The sequence below is a fragment of the Pygocentrus nattereri genome, chromosome 26 (genome assembly GCF_015220715.1).
Source record: "Pygocentrus nattereri isolate fPygNat1 chromosome 26, fPygNat1.pri, whole genome shotgun sequence".
In the NCBI taxonomy this organism is placed as follows: Eukaryota; Metazoa; Chordata; class Actinopteri; order Characiformes; family Serrasalmidae; genus Pygocentrus; species Pygocentrus nattereri.
In genome coordinates, this window is record NC_051236.1 from 28,247,089 (window position 1) to 28,266,150 (window position 19,062).

The 19,062-nt window shown below is 40.3% G+C and overlaps 1 protein-coding gene across 1 annotated transcript; it reads left to right on the forward strand.

The window, feature by feature from the left end:
• The first annotated feature begins 15,480 nt into the window (after positions 1–15,480).
• LOC108427638 (claudin-18-like) lies at positions 15,481–19,016 on the forward strand. The gene is made up of 5 exons (XM_017697929.2): positions 15,481–15,991; positions 17,667–17,831; positions 17,927–18,065; positions 18,399–18,506; positions 18,607–19,016. The coding sequence occupies exons 1-5, from the start codon at positions 15,772–15,774 to the stop codon at positions 18,737–18,739; spliced, it is 765 nt and encodes a 254-aa protein (XP_017553418.1). The 5' UTR covers positions 15,481–15,771; the 3' UTR covers positions 18,740–19,016.
• Positions 19,017–19,062: the final 46 nt, after the last annotated feature.

A 19,062-nucleotide genomic window follows, 5' to 3' on the forward strand; every position in this document is an offset into this window, starting at 1 on the left:
TCTGCATACTTTGCTTGCCTCCTTTCACCCTGTCCTTCAATGGTCAAGGCTGCCACAAGGCAGGCTATAGAGTCTGGCTTCAGCTGGTTAATATGTGTTTTTGCTATCTTGCTGGAGATGAGTTGTGCAGTTTGTTACTCAGTTGTTACTGGTTGGGTGTTATATAGTCTGAGGAACCTAATGTAATGAAAATTTCCCAATCAAAATATCAGGCCTTAAACCTCAGAGTATTATGAGGTAAATGGCCAGTACAATGTAGATTTCATGGCACTGGACTCTCTACTGGAATATATATATATATATATATATATATATATATATATATATATATATATATATATATATATATAATATAGTATATAATATAATATATCTATATACTTTTATTTTACAGGCATGTCAAGCAGTCATAGAGAACTACCTGCATAGATGGACTTGATCTAATAATAATCATGTTGAGATAGTTCTCTCTTATGTTTTTATATTTTTTGTATACATAATCATTCATTCATTTTTTTTCTTGATTTTGGGCAATCTCAGTTGCTGTTATCACCATCAGTGACAACAGACACTTCGCCTTCTTTTCCTCCCTCCCTCTCTCAATCCCTCCGAATGTCATCCTCGCTGCCCATTGTCACTGCATTAACCGTAGGCTAGCATAAAAGTAATTGGAAAACCGACATGAGCTTGAGCTCCAATTAACGCTGGCGCCAAAAGTCCCGGTTCTGTGTAATCCGCAATAATGGCTCCATGTTTTGGGGGAAAAGCGGGTCACCGGTGTTCGTCGCTCACCTCCTGACACAGGCCTCTTCAGCTTCTACACAAAAAGCCCTCTCTGCAATAATCTCCATTTCTGTAGGTTTTTCTCTCCATCTCTCTCTCTCTGGCGTAACTCTTCGTAGCTTGCAGTCATAGCGTCTGGTCGGCGGGAGCGGCGGGTGTAATTGACTGCTGACGAATTGGCGACAGGGTTGTTAATTATTACCCCAGGGTAGAGCGGCCAACGGGGGAGAGTTCAGCACTGGCACTCAGTGTACTTAAACAGCCATGACTGCTGCGCTTATCACATTCAAATGCATTCTGTCTCTCTCTAGAGTCCGGAGTCAAGACTCCGACTGTGCTGGACACAATGCATCAGTGGCTGGCTTATTGATGGCTCTGTTTAGCCTCTCTGTTTGCCTTTTCTAAGTGTTTTAATCACATACATTCATTGATAATGTCTCAGTTGGGAGCACTTTCAGAAATGCCATCCTCTGTAAGTGGAGGACACAAGATAATGGTTCAACAGGCCTGTCTATGGCTTTAACATACAGAAAATGGTTCGGTAGGTCTGCTTTGTAAGTATATATGAGTTTGTAAGGTTATGACTTTAACCAAGGGTTTCTCAACCATTGGCCTTTTCGTGGTCCTCAGGCTAATAATGAGGTGGGGGGGGGGGCAGTGTACTGGTGTACTGTACACATTGCAAAGCTAGGGATCCAAGCACAGCTGTTTTGAATATTTCGCAAAAATGAAATGGTTTAAGCAAGAGATTTGTTATCCAGTTGGCCTTTATGTTTTTTAGTGATAAATGGGTGGTCCTTGAGCTGGAAAAGGTTGAGAATCCTTGCTTTAACATGCAAAAAAATGGTTCACTAGGCCTATTTCATGTGTGTGTACAAATTGACTGCAAGGAAGGCTTGAGACGTTGTCCTTTTGCCCTCAGACTGCTCAAGTGCCCTCTTGGTCAGCGTGTATAATTGTGTTTTATATGGCCATCATTTGAGATCTGTTTCGGCGATGTTCAGCTTCACTCTGGGAATGATTTTGTTTTCCTAACTCTGACCTGTCAAGGTGCATGAATCACCTCAGCATTGAAAATCCTGCTGAAAAAACACAGATAATCTCCTTGGCAAAGTGTCAAATTCCATATGGTTCCATGTGGTTATTTTGAACATCAACCAAATATAATGGTGGCAGAAAGGGGCACTATATTCTGCTAAACTAAGTATTTGTTATTGTAAAAAAAATGGATTTAGACTCTGAGAAGTCTTAACTTAGATAGTAGATAATAAAGATGTTGACGATTAGGGTTTAAATACCTGCTCAGGCAGTAATTCTGGTATTTTTTACAACTTGGGAAAATCTCTTAACATCTGAAATATGATTACACTCTCTCTTGACACAAATATCTACAGTTTGCTGTAAATTAAATTAGGGTTAATTCATGTTTTTGTTGCCCGTGGTTCCACTGAACCCCTGCCCCAAAAATGTGGCCCCTGTGCACGGGCCTGGCCAACTTTGTGTGTATAGCTTCAACAAGCAGAAGAGGGTTAAAGAGGTCTATTTTGTAAGTATGTATGGCTTTGACATATACACCGATCCTGATGGTAACATGATGAAACAATTCCTGCACAATACCCCTTCATCCTTTGTCTTGTTGCCTTGTGTTGGGCCTGCTCAGTGAGATTGGGTAATGCAGGCCCGGATAGGGAGACGGGGCTTTTCTGGCTGTGTTCTGGCATGTATATTGAGCTTCCTCCGCAGGAGGATACGGACGGGGGCGTGAAACAATCGGACAAAATGGCCCTAACATGCTTAGAGCCTCTTCTTTCTTTAATCGAGGCGCACACACATGCAGCACAAAAGGAGACAGTGCAAACGTAATTCTCCGCCACAGCTCCACAGCCTCTGTTCTCCAGCGTGCCTGGGCTGGGCGTCCCCTACGCCGAAAATCAGCCGACACGCAGGATTTAAACAGCCTCGTTGGCTCCAGGAACTCTTCTGCCCTCCGACAGACTCTCTCTGCCACAGTTCAACGCTTAACAGGGACTCATATTTACTCTGTTCTGCCATTTATGATGGCTTTGACAGCATCTATATCGTTTCTTCTGATGTCGCGTATTTGCTACTAGTAATCAGTGTCATGGTGCACTGTTATTTTCTGGTATTGCCTAGACCTGATGTTTGCCAATATTGCCAAAAGTGATTACTCAAAAGGTGAAAATTCAAATTTACACAATTTCCCCCCCTTACCCCAAAAGCACTAGCTTGGCTGTGAAATGATTGGTGTCTGAAGATTGCTTGATTAATTTGGCCAGAGCTGTAATGCTACAAACCTCAGTAAAAACATGAATAAAAACAGAAAGCAGTGATTTGTAAACCCACAAGTTGTGTAATGATTTACCTGATCAACTTCATTGTCTTTTGTAAGTATGCACTCATCCCGAAATTGATGCCTGTTACACGTTACAAAAAAAAAAAAATAATAATAATAAATTGGGACAGGGATGATTTAGACTAGGAACTTTGTTCAAAAACATTGTCAATAGGTGATGCAATCATGTTTGGTATAAAAGGAGCTTCCAGGGAAGGCTAAGACCTTTATGGGTTGCCACTTTGCCAAAAATGTATCAGCAAATAATTTAACAGTATAAGAATAATGTTCCTCAACAATTGATTGCAATGATTTTAGGTATTTCACTCTCTACAGTGCATGATATTGTCAAAAGATTCAGGGAACCTGGAGAAATCTTTGCATAAGGCAAGATCGATAACGACAACTGAATGGCAGAAACCTTTGATCTTTGTGATGGCACTGCATTAAAACCAGGCATGCTTCTGCGATGAACATCACCATATGGGCTCAAGAGTACTTTGTCAAAACTTAAGTTCAAATTATTCAGTTTTCATTGACGCATCTACAAATGCAAGTTAAAACCACATGTCAACAACATTATGAAATGTTATAGGGCATATGTGGGCTTTAGGTTAGGGAACCAGCCCTATGACCTGAAGGTCGCCGAGGTGAAAATTCCCCATCGTGGGAGTAATAAGGGTCTCTTAATCACTTAATCTTAAATGCCACTTCTGAAACACTCATCTGAAACAGACTGATGCACAGTAGAAACATGTATTGTGGTCTGATGAGCCAACCTTTCAGATTTTGCATGGGGAACTTGCAGATCTATGAAGGCACCATTAATGTTGAAGGATACAGAGACATTTTGGAGCAACATCTGCTTCCTTCTACACAACGTCTTTTTCAGGAATGTCACTGCTTATTTCAACATGACAGCATCAGTCCACATTCTGCATGTGTTACAAAGGCATGCTTAAAACCTGCATAATTACAGAGTGTGGGTGCTAGGTCTGTCTCGTACTGAAAACATGTTACACATTATGAACCACAAAATCTGACAACGAAGACTCTCCATGGCTGCTTTATTAGCATTTCACACACTGTCTCAACTTTCTTGGAATTGAGGTTTGTGGCTAACAAGTAATGATTACAGCCACCAATTAGCATCATGCAAAAGAAGATGAGCCCATCCTCCTCTGGTCGACACTGGACAGCAAAATAATAACACAAGAGCAATATGAACTGAGAATAAGGTTTTACCGTTAGTATGAAATATAGTAATATAGAAAAGGGACAAGCAGGTGAAGCAATGGCTATAATTACTTCAAGTCTGTGCAGCAGTATCATCAGGCGGGTCAGTGGCATGCAGGTGATGTTTGCATAGTGTTGTAGAGCAATAAGCTCCATGGTGGTCAAACTGTTCCAGAAGGCTGGTGAGCAGTGGACACCTGATCAAGGCAGATGAAGCAACAGCGTCAGACTGCACAGGATGGGCAGTTGTTCAGCTCGGCAAAGAAACACACAGACAATTAGTTCCATTAGTTCCGTGCAGCAGTGTACTTTAATATTCTTTGTCTATAAACCCCCAGATCTGGACCTTTTATCTTTTCTATGAACTAATAACCAAAGGTTTGACTAAACAGTTGGTTTTTAGCCTACACTTAAAGACTGAGGCTGTGACTGAGTCACAAATATTGACTGGAAGGTTAATCCAAAGCTGGGGGAGTTTGTATGAAAAGGCTCCACCCTCTGATGTTACTTTGTTAATTCTAGGTACTAATAATAAGCCAGGACCTTGTGATCTAAGTAGGTGTGATGGTCCATAATATGAGAAAAGTTGACTCAGGTATTGATGGGTGAGGCTGTTTACAGCTATATATGGCAGTGAAAGAATTTTGTACTTCATTACAGAATTTAACCTGCAACAGTGTAGGTTTGATAAAACTGGGCTGATATAGTCAAACGTTCTAGTTATGGTGAGGACTCGTTAGAACGCTGCAGCATTATCGACTAGCTGAAGCTTGTTAGGGCTTTTGCTGGAACATCCAGACAGCAGGTCATTACAGTAATCCAGCCTTGAGGTAATAAAGGCATAAACTAGATTTTCTACATCCTGTAGAGACAGTGCATTTCTTATTTTGCCAATGTTGTGAAGATGAGGAAAAACTATTCTAGTAATTTTAGTATAATAATAATAATAATAATAATAATAATAATAATAATAATAGGAATACCCAATGCAACTGAGGTGCCATTAAGTTTAAGCATTGACTTGGACAGTTTGTTTCTAGAAGCATTTAGACCAAGAAGATATAGCTGGTCTTTTACACAGTCCTCAATCTTATTAAGTCAAAATTTATCATCTGCTTTGGTTGAGATGTGCAATTTTGTAATCAGCCTAGCGGTAGAAATTGATGCTGTCTTTACTGATAATGGTACCCAGTAGTAGCATACATAATGCAAATAATATAGGTCCTAAAACAGAGCTTTGTGGAACACCATTCTTTACTTTACTAAAAACAGATCATTTGCTGTTCACATTCACAAGCTCAAATGAAAAGAAAAGTATTCTTTAAGCGTTTGGTCATAATATCTAATTCAGTGGGTTCAGACAGACAGCTGATACAATCTGTGAAGGATGTTATAGTCAATGGCTAAATGGTCTATGTTTACACCAAGGTCCAAATTAAGTAAAGTAAGAAGAACATTGTGTGTAAACTGGATTTTTAGCTGAACTATGTCTTTCAATCTGGATGGATGACAAAATTTCCACATTCTACAGTTCAAATTACAGACTGAGCATACACGGAGTCCAGCTGAACAGGTCAGGCCCTTCCCGAAGTCTCATCTGCATGTAATCGGTGCTCATGTCGATCCTGTTGGTCTAGCAAACAGCATTCAGCTGCTTTTATTAAATACATTTGCTCTTTTTCCTTCACACAGATGAGGAAGTTTTATTCAACGTGATCATAACCTTGACATAACATTGGCCTCCCATCTGTAATTTGAAAGTGGAGTGAAAGGAAAAGACAGGAGTGTATCTGGAAGGGCAGGTGAAGCATTTAAAGATGGCCGCCATCGGCCCAGCTGCACTCACCCTCCTTAGTCTAACATTCAGAGCGGGAGGAATATCCTTTTGTTATCATCCCTCTCTCTCTGGAAATGATCGCCCTCTCCACTTCCCCGTGCCCCGCGGAGCCACGAGAATCGAGCTGGCCGAAGACGGAGAATAGCTACATTTATAATTTTTTTCTCCTTCTCTCTCTTCACTCTCCATAGATTAATTTTCCAGGAAGCCCTGTCAGTACCCATACAGGGCGAGAGAGAGAGGGAGAGAGAGGGAGAGAGAGAGTACAAAAGAAGGGGAGGGGAGAGATTGGGGCTATGGTGCAAAAGCCTTTTCGGTTTCCTTTTTCCCCTGCTTTTTTTTCCTTTGACAGATCATTTTCATGCGGGGTATCAGGGGGTCTGGCCGATAATTGGCATGCAGATTGCTACTGATGGCGTCCCGCAACAGAAGAAAAGAGCTGGCTAGTTAGAATAATGAGGCAGCTGTTCTGATGGATGGCCGAGAGAGGAGGTCATACAAAATGTTTCAGACACAATCCGAACCCACCCTCCCCTTCTGCACATGCCCCCCCCCCAATATCTCCCTCCCACCTCCTGCTTAAACAGCTTCTCCTCTCCCCACCAGCTTTCATTACAACACTCCAATCTCTGCCCACTTCACAACTTACAGGAGCGCGAGGCACTTTCTTTCCTTCTTTCTTTCCAGTTTTCAACATCTCTCCATTTCTTATTTGTCCTCTTCTTTCCTTCTTTGTTGCTTTCTTTCTATGTTCATTCTCTTCATTCTTGTTCTTTACTTTTTCTTTCTTTCATCTATTGTCTTATCTCCATTTATTCATCTGTCTTCTTATTTTTCTCTTTGCTCTTTTTTTCTCTTTCTTTCTTTCTATATCTCATGATCCTTGTTCCATGTTCCTTTTTTCTTCTGTACTCTTTCTTTCTTTCCACTCTGTCTTTATTTCTACATATTTCTTATTTTGTTCTTTGCTGTCTTCTTTCTTTCTTTCTTTCTTTCTTTCTTTCTTTCTTTCTTTCTTTCTTTCTTTCTTTCTTTCTTTCTTTCTTTCCTAACTTGTTCTGCCTTATCTTTATTCCTGCATTTCTTTCTTCCTTATTTTCTTCTCTGCACTCTTCTCTTTTCCTTTTCTTGTTATGCTGAATGGTGGAGGCCAGAGAGGCGTGTGTGTGTGGGTGTGTGGGTGTGTGTGTTTGCATGTGTCTAACTACAGTGTGTACTCAGGATGAATCTAATGTCACGCCTCATTAGTCTTCTGCATATTTAAGCCTTGCTGAGCTTTAATTACAGGGTGGCAATTAAAATGTAGCCCTTGCAGTGGCTCTTTCTGCCCATCAGTCAGAAGGAATTTACCTCTGTCTCCACCTGTCACACACAGAAAGAGGACAGAGGGCTTATGAGCTTTCTCTTACTTCTCAAAGGCAAACGGAGAAAGTGATTGATTGAATGTACTCGATTCAATGTGTAAGTTATTTCCAGATGAATCAAATTTATCACACATATTAGAATATTTGTTTATTTACTTTTTTGTCAATGTATTTTATTCTTGTGTAAGTGATGTAAACACTTGAATCAAGTTCAATGCATTACATTTTGTCAGGGCAATATTGATATTAATAAGTACTCGGAAATTCTACAAATAATGAATTATTAAATGCACTCAATATTAAATGAGTGCTTTGCTACGTATTGTTTACAGTGTTGTGAACTAAATAATGAAGCCATGGAGGATGGATGGATGGATGGATAATTCATTATATTCCCTAATAATGTATTGCCAGATATGTGGACATGACATTAGAATGTTTTACCTTATATCCTTTTATCCAGCTCATATGATTATGGTCATCAGTGTCACATGTCCTACTCAGGATGCTGATGATTAGGTGCTGGTCATCTTTCTTTCAAAAGGCATTAAATAGCCCTTTCAATGCTTAAATCAAATCAAAGACGGCCAACTTATGCGCTTGACACAACATGGCTTTAACGTTATGTTCACAGCCTTTAGTTTATACGACAAGACTTCATGTCAGGCTCCTGATGGAAATGTTTATTCACATAAACGGCATCATGCCTTTGGGATTCATTTCACTTCTGAGCCCTTCAGGAGTCAACAGCACTTTGGTGTGAGATTTTGGTGCTACATCTATACAAATATGAGCAGCTTTTCAACCTTAGCGTGAACTGTGCTGTGTGTAAACCAGTGGAGTGAAGGGCAGGTATAGGAATGCAGGCACACCCTGTTTCTGCCTTTGTGCTTCAGTTAAGTGCTTTTTAGTCTTTTATACGGTAGACTTTGAACTTAACTGCTACACGTAAAATCACTTAATTGTTATCTGTATTCACCTGCTAACTGTCCCTGAGGCAAGAAAACCTCTGTAAAGTTAATTTTCTATAAGAAAGAAAAACAGTCTTAACTAATTATTCAGTAATGCATCTTATTTTGTTAATAATATAACTACCATGAATCATTTAGTTCATGTTAAGCACTAAGTAAAAAAAGAGATTTGTCATGCTTGATTATTTCATGTCTGCAAAGTTTCAAAGTTTTCAAGACAAAGAGCCTGAGTAAACACAGAGTGCAGCTTTCAAATTGCTATTTTATTTACTGAAGGAAAAAAGTTACCCAACGCAACTAGCCCTGTGTTAAAGAAGAAATTGCCCCTTTAGTTACTCAATTAGCCAATGAGCCTTTCCTTACCAGCAATGTGAACCAGGCTAAAAGGGCTCAACAAAGCAACACACTATGCCATGATCAAAAGAAATCCCAGAAGAGATGAGAAATTTTTAATAAAAAAAAAACAAGCTGTATGGGTGGAGCATGCATAGAACAATTAAAAAGGTCTTTCTTGGGCTTTGTCAGTATCTCACGGCAAAAATACATGCACCAATGTCCTTTTTGTGCTGTCCTCAAGCATGGGACTGACAGCCAGGTCAATTCCTGTGTGCCCGATGTCTCAGGTGATGTGTATGTTTGTGTATGGACTGATTGCAGACAGGACCTGGAGGGTGCAGGGAGGAGCAGTTCAGGCTTCTGGCACAAAGGCACCTGTCATTTTCACACCGCCCCTTGAAAGGCGTCTCTCTCTGATCGCTCTTAATCCTTGAAGCTATACTGATAATTAGAGCAGGCCTGTCAGGCAGCCCCACAAAACCTCTGCACTTTGATCAAGTTCCAGCACAGGTCGGTTGAGCAGGAATTAAAGCAAGAGTGAGGCTAAGTGTTTCTTCATGATGTACATTACAGGTATTCCTTTAACGTTTGGTGAAGCACTGTTAATGATGGTGTTAGCTATCATTAAATATAAGTAGCGGTACTGAAGACAGTAGGAGTTCCCACAGGGATTAGCAGTTTGGATTCTGTTGGTAACTGACCCCCAAGTAGCCGTTTGTGAGTGTGTTGGGGATGCTGCAGTATTCTCAGGGTGGGATGTCACCGAGCGGACATGCTTTATGATGTCCTACTGTATGTGGCATTTTAAAAGTCCATGAATAATTGTCTGTGAACCACCTTATAAAGCAAAATGTCACCATTAATTCATGCATTAATGAGTAATAATTGCTATTATAAAAAAATCCATCCTATGAGGTAATTAAAAGCTTGTGGTAGAGATAAGGGCTTTGTAATGGGCCTTTTGTTCTTCCTCCAAGGCCAGAACCTATTACTCCACTGCCACAGCTGTGCTGCCAACCCCGCCGGACCATCCTTTATCTCCCCTAATCCTGAAACACTCAATCCTGCTTCAGTCGGCGTTGTAGCCAGAAGTACACAAACAAGGAAGTGGCGCTGTTAAAAATAAGCCTCGCTTTCATCCAGCTGTGCGCGGAGGTCCCTGCCGCAAACGTAATCTCTCCCGCACTCCCCGTCAACCACAGACAGAAAGGCAACAAATTCACTGTCTCCTCCTCATTCTTCGCACTGTGCCATGGAGCTGTATACAGTACACAGCAGATCAAAGCCTTAATTGAAAAATAATTATAGGCACTTAATCATGGGGAAGTGGTGGGCTAATTGAAGCAAAAACAAGGCGGCGAGCGGAGGCCCTCCGAATCGTGGCAGAAAGAGGATATTGTGTGAGCTCCAGCCTTTAATAAAGCATCGTCTTCAATCCCCCATTGTCTCCCAGATTAAATTGGAGAGGGCTATTAGCAGAGTTAATTGGCTCTCTAATTTAGATCTGGCCGGGCTGAATGCATAACGGATGTGAGCCGCAGCGGCCCGTGATGTGCTCACTCTGTCACGCCGTCCTGCCGGACCCCGATTGGTTAATTGCTCGGGGATCGGTGAAGTTTGCACCCATCCTTCAAACAGAGCGGATTTTGGTCTGGCTGTGGCAGATGAGACACTTGCCCATCCCGCAGAGACAGAAAGTAGCCAAAGCCTGAGCTTAAAACAGGAGTGTGGCTGCATTTGTCACGGCCATTTTAAAAAATGGGGGGTGATATTGAGGTCGGCAGACATCAGGCAGAGAGAGAGCTTACTTTAGGACAGTTTGAGGGTTAGCTGATGGCTGTATAACAGCCACTCTGAAGCTTAAGTAAAATCCAACCCCATGACCCCCTCATTGCCAGCGCTGTGATCCCAGGGTCATCACATTGAGTTAAGCTGTCAGAGTGACACAGTTTTTGTCTCACATCCCCGTTATTTCCCCGTATAGCTTCCCACTTCTCACCAGCTTCTGTTCTACATCTCTACCACTCTACAGCTCCTGTACATCCACTAGTGTGCCATGGAAGCACATATAAATAACTCCAAACGTGGCTTTGTGTTGCTCTTGAAGAGTAAAAGCTATGCTGGATGTTGCTTGGCTTTCACATGGTGCAGTAGTGGATACTCGCTGTGCAGCTGAAGCTTAGGCCTGAGGCACTCTACTGAAAGGATTTCACATTTGCTGTCAGTTCGCTGAAGGCAGCAGCTGTGGCGTTATGGATGGACAGGAGATAAAGAGCGAGTAAGTCAAAGGAGTGAGAGAGAAGGGAAGAATGGTGGGAGATTGAGCGAGAGGAATTTTCAAGACGTCTTTGTTTGGGCGCTCATTTGCAGAGGGAAATGTGTGGGTAAATCTTAATTGTCCTCCTCCTGACCGGTCCACATTCAGGGAGAAGCCTCCAAGGCCCATGGAAAAACACAAACAGGACAGTTCTGCTCAGGACTGGTCAGAGTGAAAGCAAACATTCTTATCATGGTCTCTGCAAATTTGCTTCCTGCTGTCATGTGCTCACAGCCTACTCTGTAATGACTGTGCCCTCTAGTGGTGATGGAGCAGTAATGCATTTTGCATTTCTCATGAAGGAGTCATTGAGGAAGTAGGGCGCGTATCTGAAGGTGAAAGGCTGTAAATGCCCTCCATTTGTCACCATTTTCCCAAAGAACCTTTCATCTTGCCCAGCGCCGAGCTGCTCCGGATCCTTTCTCTGATACTTCGCTAATGGTCGCCCAACAGTGATTGCAGGTGCTCAGGGTATAAGAGCACAGAAGGACCAGAAACTTTTATTCCTTATTGTGGAGATGGAAGCTATTCTAGGAGCTGGGGTATAATGGGGCAAACAATAAGCAGGCACCTGCTGAAAGGGTGACAGTAGGCAGGATGTGCATTGCCAGGTGAGAAATGGGGAAACATATAATTCAGCATTTAATCTCATTCTGCAATGAATTGACACCGATAAGAGAGCCAAGGTAACCTGCTCTGTTGACAGAGTGATAAGAACAGGTAGCAGAGTCAATGTATGAACAAGGCATGATCCTTCTGGCTTCTGTGTTCTAGCTTGTACAATTAGCAAACCACAGGGACCTTTCTTCAAGCTTCAAAGTATATCCTGGATCATTTGGGCCACCATTTATTCTTGACCCACACTTTCTGCTCTGATGATTTCAGTAACCTTTTTCTATAACAGTGTCTTGCTGATTGCACTGGTGTCTATGGGAACACGTTGGGAACGCCTTATCAACATGAGCATGTTTTATTTCCCTTATTGCTGTAACAGTAAAAACTAATCAGGACTACTTCATCACATTATACCATATACCACTGGGTAAAAAGTTTTTTTAAACGGGACTTCTGCAAAATTTCTACACAAAGGTTAAGATGCTACTGCAAAGTTATTCAGAGTGGTTTGATGTTAAATGGACCTTTCTAGAAAGACTTCAAACAGTCAGAACTGTTTAAAATGGCAGTAATAGGAGCCAGACGTCTAACATTTTTATTGCCACTACAAGCTACATCACAGAAAGGTGTTGAAAGAAATAGGTACAAATGTGCCGCCTGCTGCCTGAGACGTTGTTTTACAATATTTCTGCAATAAAATGTTGGCCAATTTCAAATATAGGCAGGGCAGAGAGTCCAGAGAATATGTATTTTTTCCCGGTTACTGTGATTGCACCTTTATCAACACAACTATTAAAAACTCACAAGACACATGAGGTTCACTGGAAGTGTAGATTAATAAATAAAATGGTTCAATTTGCATTAGGTATTGTTATTGTGATCCCTGAAATCCTATCACAACCACTGTAAAAAAAAAAAAACTTGAAATCTCTGTAATGAACAATTTCACATCAAACCACTCTGAATGACTTTTGACGACTGAATTATGCTGGAATTTTGAAAAAGAAAAAAAAACAAAAAAACAATGGAATAATAGTTTGGAAAAGAAAACTGTTACATCCTTATTTAAGCAAGGCCTGCTCTTCATGCCAGTAAAGACATTTTGATGAACATGAAATTGAGGGTTGAAGCTAAATATACCCAACGTATTAACGAAAAGCAGTTTTATATTAATAAGCATTTTGCAAGTATTTTTTACTCAATTAAAAAGGTGCCAAAAAGAAAATTCATATTTCAAAAGAACCTGTCCCTGAACTTTTGATGGACATTATAAGAGAAAGCCTGTGAGGCTCTCAGATTCTGCTGTTGGTTGGCCATTGCCGTGAGCGCAGGGTGGTGTAAATCTTATCTGCCGTGTGCTGCAGGTCTTTATCTGAGTTTATAAAAACGTAAGCACACAGTGTGCCACATGCCACAGAAATCACTGAAAATTACAGAACTTCTGAAAGCATTTCTGGAATTTGCTATTTGGCAGCCGGAATGCATTGAACTGTGGTCCAACTTTCGGAATTTGATTAAGACAGGTAACTTCTGAACTCAGTCATAATTTGCTAAAAAGTAATGAGATGTAATCCTTGTTAAATCCCAGAGTTTAAGCTTGATTTTGGTCCTTGACATACATTCTATATAACTCTCAGACTGTATCAGAGAAATTATATCACATGATACCTCAGAGGTGTTTTTGAGTGTGTGCGTGACTAACACAGTATCGGCCAGCGTTGGTTTCGGTTCACAACAATGATATCAGTGTTTACATTGCTGTTTGCTCATCTACAGCTAATATAACCATGAACTCCCATTTAGGATTTTAGACATGTTAATGATAATACTACTAATAATAATTACTTTATTATACATAAGGATGTTTTGCAAGTTTTGTACTTTATTCAGGTATTCTCAATACTCAGTTGTAGAGAGAAAGATTTTTTATTTATATTTAATTAAAACATCCAGTGAAATTTATATTAATCTAAAATGAAACTGCCCACAACTATAAAGGCCATTCCACCAGTGGAATGGAAATTGGCTTTGACATTTGTAATTAATATAATTTTTGGACAATCCATATCTGTAGCTGCTAGTGAGCAATGAGTAGTTAAAGAGGAGGGGTGAGAACCCCCAGCTGTGGAAACAGTTCACACCTCACCAAGACAGACAGCATTACAACTTGCCTCATATTAAGCACCTGTGTTACAACTACCACAATAAACATCAGCATTTAAACACAACAGAAACATGGTTAAGTGTGTTTCCACCATAATATACTCCATCAATATTGTTGAAGTAAAAAGTGCATGAGGCAAAAAACCATGTGACTTCCAAAACACAGGTAAACTGCATTTCATGGCTGCTGTGGAAAAGGGCTAATTCGTCTTTAGTAGCTACTGCCCAGTAGTGGATGAAGCACATTCGGCCCCCAGCTGAGAAAGATTAGGTGCATGTTGCTACACAATGGACACTAATCATGTGATAATACTATGCAATGCATGTCAAGATTATCACAGAATTCAACATTTAAGAGTTTGCCAAAGGTGTTTAAGTTTAAATTTTCACAATGTTTGACACGTCACAGTATTTATTTTTTTCAGACAACTGATCAGTTGGAACAGAGCAAAAAGAACTAGTAGTGCTACATTAAAAAATACTGTCAAAAACTATGAATACAACAACTTTTATTCAATATTTCACACTGTGTTGCACTAAACGCAGTTAAACGGACTAATATTGCTCTCTTTCTTATGGAAACATGCAGTTTGTCAGTACAGTAAGAGTACTGATGATATCCATGATGTGTCTAGAAAAGTATCGTGTATTGTGACATATTTTATCGCAATAATTATATGATATATTGTCATACTGCCCCGCCCTCAAATATTTCAGATTTTTCGGTGTTTGGTGTCCACCCTTTGTTTTTATTATAACTTACACTCTTTTCTGGGGAATTTTCTTTCAGTCTTTTATTTTTACACATTTCCAAAGTTCAGACGTTCTGCTTTTCATGATCCAAGAAATACCAAACACATTCAGTGATGTTCAGGTCTGGACTCTGGGGTGGTCAGTTGTTCTGAGAACACCAGTAAATTCTTTGCTTGATTTTCAAATTTTCTTCTTGTATCTCATTTTCTCAGTAAGGGCTTCTTGACAGCTACACATCCTTTCAGACTCAGTGCTGAACAGAAGTGGAAGGATGAACAGAAATAGCTGTGTATTTTTCAGATCTGAAGTAAGAGTGGATCGTGATTTCCTCCTCTCTCTCAAAGACGAAAACTTTAAGTTGTTTATCTGATGGTGAATTTTGGTGGTCTATCAGGTCTTGCGCAGTCCCACCCTCTCGATACCTTGGAATCATGTTTTTTAACAGTTTTGGAAACTCCTGTTTATTCTTTCTGCATCGTTTTATATCTAATCTACTAAAAAATACTTCCTGAATACTCTGTGAATAACTTGTACTTAATGACAGAAAATTAAAGGAATTGCAGGTTGTTTGATAAGGAGTTAAATATAGTTACACTGCATAGAATAGAAAAATATAAAAGTATATAAACATTGTTTTGCCTAATTTAGTGTTGGTTAAATATATATATAAAGAGAGCTGCTGTATTTTCATAGAGGAAGAAAATAAAGCAGAAAAGCAGCATCGCAAACAGAGAAACTTCCCCTGTTGAAAGTTTCTGCATTTGCTTATCTAAGTTTCGACTCCAAATTGTTGAAATTGAGTCCAAGTTCCTTTCTGTAACCGTTACCCTGTAGACCCACCCTGCCTGCTAATTGCTGTGGACAAATACGTGGTCGGATGCAGAGGTGTAGTCATAACTAAGGTCAACCCCATCTGTGCCATACAGCTGAGGAGCCGTGCCGCTGTTGACAGTTTGCTCTGAGGCTAAGGACGGCAGGCAGGAAAAAAGCTGCTGTGCTAGATTCGCAATATTTCGACAGGCACATTTAGGGATCCAAGCACCATGGCAGTTACGCTGTGTCAGGTGATGGGCTTTGTGTTGGGCGTTTTGGGAGTTGCGGGGATCGTGGCCGCTACAGCCATGGACATGTGGAGCACAGAGGATCTCTACGACAACCCCGTAACGTCTGTCTACAGCTACGCAGGCCTGTGGAGGTCGTGTGTGAGGCAGAGCTCAGGCTTCACTGAGTGCCGACCCTACTTCACCATCCTGGGGCTTCCAGGTAATCTACCTTTAAACTGAGTAGAGCGAGGATGGAGGTCGAAGGCATCTGAAGTTATTATAGAAAAACAAGAGACATTAAACTACATCAGATAAAGGACATGGCATCAGTCCTTTTTAACGTGATGTTACAACAGTGACCCATTTAAACAGGTCTCATACAATTCATACATACAAACAGCTTCACACAATTTATTGGATTTTTTTACAAAAAGGACAGAGGCCAATTCATCCAAAAATCAAGTTAACACATTAAATGCTATTCTTAAAAATGAATTTAAAATAAAAAAGAATTTAAATCAATGTAATAATCAAAAGAATCAAAACAGTAGCAGTATTAATTAATAAGGCAGTTTTGTAAAATTCCGAAAGGTTGAAAATAAAATAAAAAGCAGTAACTTTCGAAAGAAGGTCAAAGCATTCTTAGCTTATAATGAAAGCTTCTATCGGTTCATTCAACTTGAAATGTCCATGTAATTCAAAGGGCATCTTTTGTTTTCAAAAAAAGGAGAAAAACAAGACGAATTGAGAAAAATGAAACGAGAAAAAATTATTTGGAAACAATTACAAAAATAACATTCTAAGAAGTTTTGAAATTGGTCCTGCGTCTTAGAACAATGCTTGGTGTTGGAAAAATGATACTAATAAGTGTTTGAACAGAGGCCCACCTCTAATTACTCATTTGCGGAAATAGCTACTGAAAATGTTGACCAATACCTGAAAGTGGGAAAGGAACCCATCAAAATTTTGGGCAAACATGAGATATGATCGACTTCCCCTTGGACATAAAATACAGAGATAAGATACAGCTATACGTGTGCCAGTTCATAGCTCGTGGTGGGCAGCGATTGATACCAGAGGAGGATCAGAGTTAACAGACAAATGTCCACTTCACTTTTTCAAGTAGCCGGGTTTATGCTGTCGGCGCTGGGCACGTTCTTGACGGCCTCTGCCACAGCCATGGATATGTGGACTATTGAAGATCGCTCCTACACTGTAGTAACCAGTACTTATGCTTACTATGGACTGTGGTACTCATGTGTGGGCACAGAGTATGGGACGACACAATGTCGACCATATTTTACTATTTTGGGATTACCTGGTGAGTTTTTTCAAAGGCTTGATATGGGCCAATTTCCGTTTTTATTAACTTTAGAATTTAGAAAATGTTACAATTTTAAAAGATCAGGAAAACAAAACGGGTCGTTGCAGATTAAAATGTGGGTGGCGCTGGCAGCCGTTAGTGATTTCTCTCTGGGTGTGGCCCCTGATAAGATACTCTTGTTTTCCATGTACAGAATGATAAACCTAAGATTCATTTCAAAGGCTAGAAGTGGTGATACATTTCAGCACTTTGACATTGATTTTTAACACTGAAGTTCTCTGGTGCAGAAGAACCCATGTCAAAAATGTCAACAATGACCTCGTATGTTAATTTATTCTGACTGTAAATTTTAAACACTAAGCTTAGTTCTGAAAATGTAATTAGTGCATAGTTTTTATCTACGTCTGGAATGATGTAATCACTAGGATTCATGTTTTTGGAACTGGAACAGCTTTTAGCGTCCTGTGCCAAGGTCACTGACGTATGGAGATGGTGACATTAAGATTGCATTAGTTGCAGTACTTGCTGTATTAACTGTTTGTTCCTTGTTTATTCTCTGATTAATCCTCAGCCCTGTTCCAAGGCGTGAGAGCGCTGATGATTGTGGCCATCGTTCTAGGAGTAGTTGGTGTCCTCATTGCTATTTTTGCCCTCAAGTGCCTCAGAATGGGCAACATGGAGGACCGCGTGAAAGCAACCATGACTCTAACTTCAGGGGCCATGTTTATCATCGCAGGTGAGAAACATTTATTTTGCGTCATCAATATTTCATTTTTCCAGCCATTATGCTCTCATAAATTGTTAATGCATGCTGCATTTTCTCCTCCCCAGGGATCTGTGCCATTGCTGGGGTTTCCATCTTTGCAAATCTTATTGTGACCAACTTTGCTCTGACTTCTTATACCTCACTCGGAGGTTTTGGTGGTAGTTTCGGCAGCACGGGCTTTATTGGGTCACCCCTCACCCCGAGGTAAGTATAAATAGTTTGACCACGTCCGTTTTTTAAAAAATGTTCTAGTTACTATATTTATTAGTGATTATTAGTACATTTTTACTTCTGTAACCATAGCAACCACCAGAGCAACCATCAGAGATACTATAGCAACTACCTGGCATTCCACAGCAATCACCTAGCAACACCCTATAATAACTGGTTAGCTCAGCAACACTTTAGCAACCACCTAAAAACCACAGTAACCACCTAGCAACTGCCTGGGAATTGCTTAGGCTGTGCAATCACTCTGCATTTTGTTAGGAAATGCTCGTTTCTAGTTATTCACGTTATTTTCTCCTCTGCATTCAGATACACATTTGGCTCTGCCTTGTTCGTTGGTTGGGTGGCTGGAGGTCTTCTGGTAGTGAGTGGAGTTTTGTTGTGCTTGGCCTGTCGAGGAATGATGCCTGAAAAGCGGTGAGTATGAGCTCCAGCATTAGTTAGAAGTCTAAACAGTCTGCTGAGAGTAATATGGTGAATTGTTTTTTTAAATACATTATGCCTCCTGTGTCTTTAGCTATGATGGAACATCATACAAAGCCGCCAGTGGCATGTACCGGTCAGAAGGCAAATCCAAAACCTACAACGAGTCCTACAGAGCTCAGAGTATGGATGGCCGACACTCCACCCAGAGATTTGACTATGTTTAGACTTCAGTAGTGAGCCTGAAGGTTCAAACTGGGCAGTCTAACTGTGTGAGGCAACAGTACAGCTGTATATTGGGAATGCAGAAGCACACTGAGCATCTCGGCTTATTTATATAGCATGTTATTAATTAGTTACACCTAAAACAATTCTGAAGTCTAAGAATGTAAGTTTATTACATTTTCTTATCTTATTAGTTTAATACATTTTCTTTTAAGTATAGCACGTTTAATATGTTTTCCTTTCTGCTTATGTTTATGTGGTCTCATGTTTAAGTTTCAATTTTGTATCACTGTATTCTTTTGGTAAAATAAAGTTACAACTTTCA

Coding starts and splice junctions, on each gene's coding strand:
- LOC108427638 (XM_017697929.2), top strand. CDS start 15,772: ATGGCAGTTACGCTGTGTCAGGTGATGGGCTTTGTGTTGGGCGTTTTG. Junction 15,992..17,666: donor CACCATCCTGGGGCTTCCAG/GTAATCTACCTT, acceptor ATTAATCCTCAG/CCCTGTTCCAAGGCGTGAGA. Junction 18,066..18,398: donor GGGTCACCCCTCACCCCGAG/GTAAGTATAAAT, acceptor CTCTGCATTCAG/ATACACATTTGGCTCTGCCT.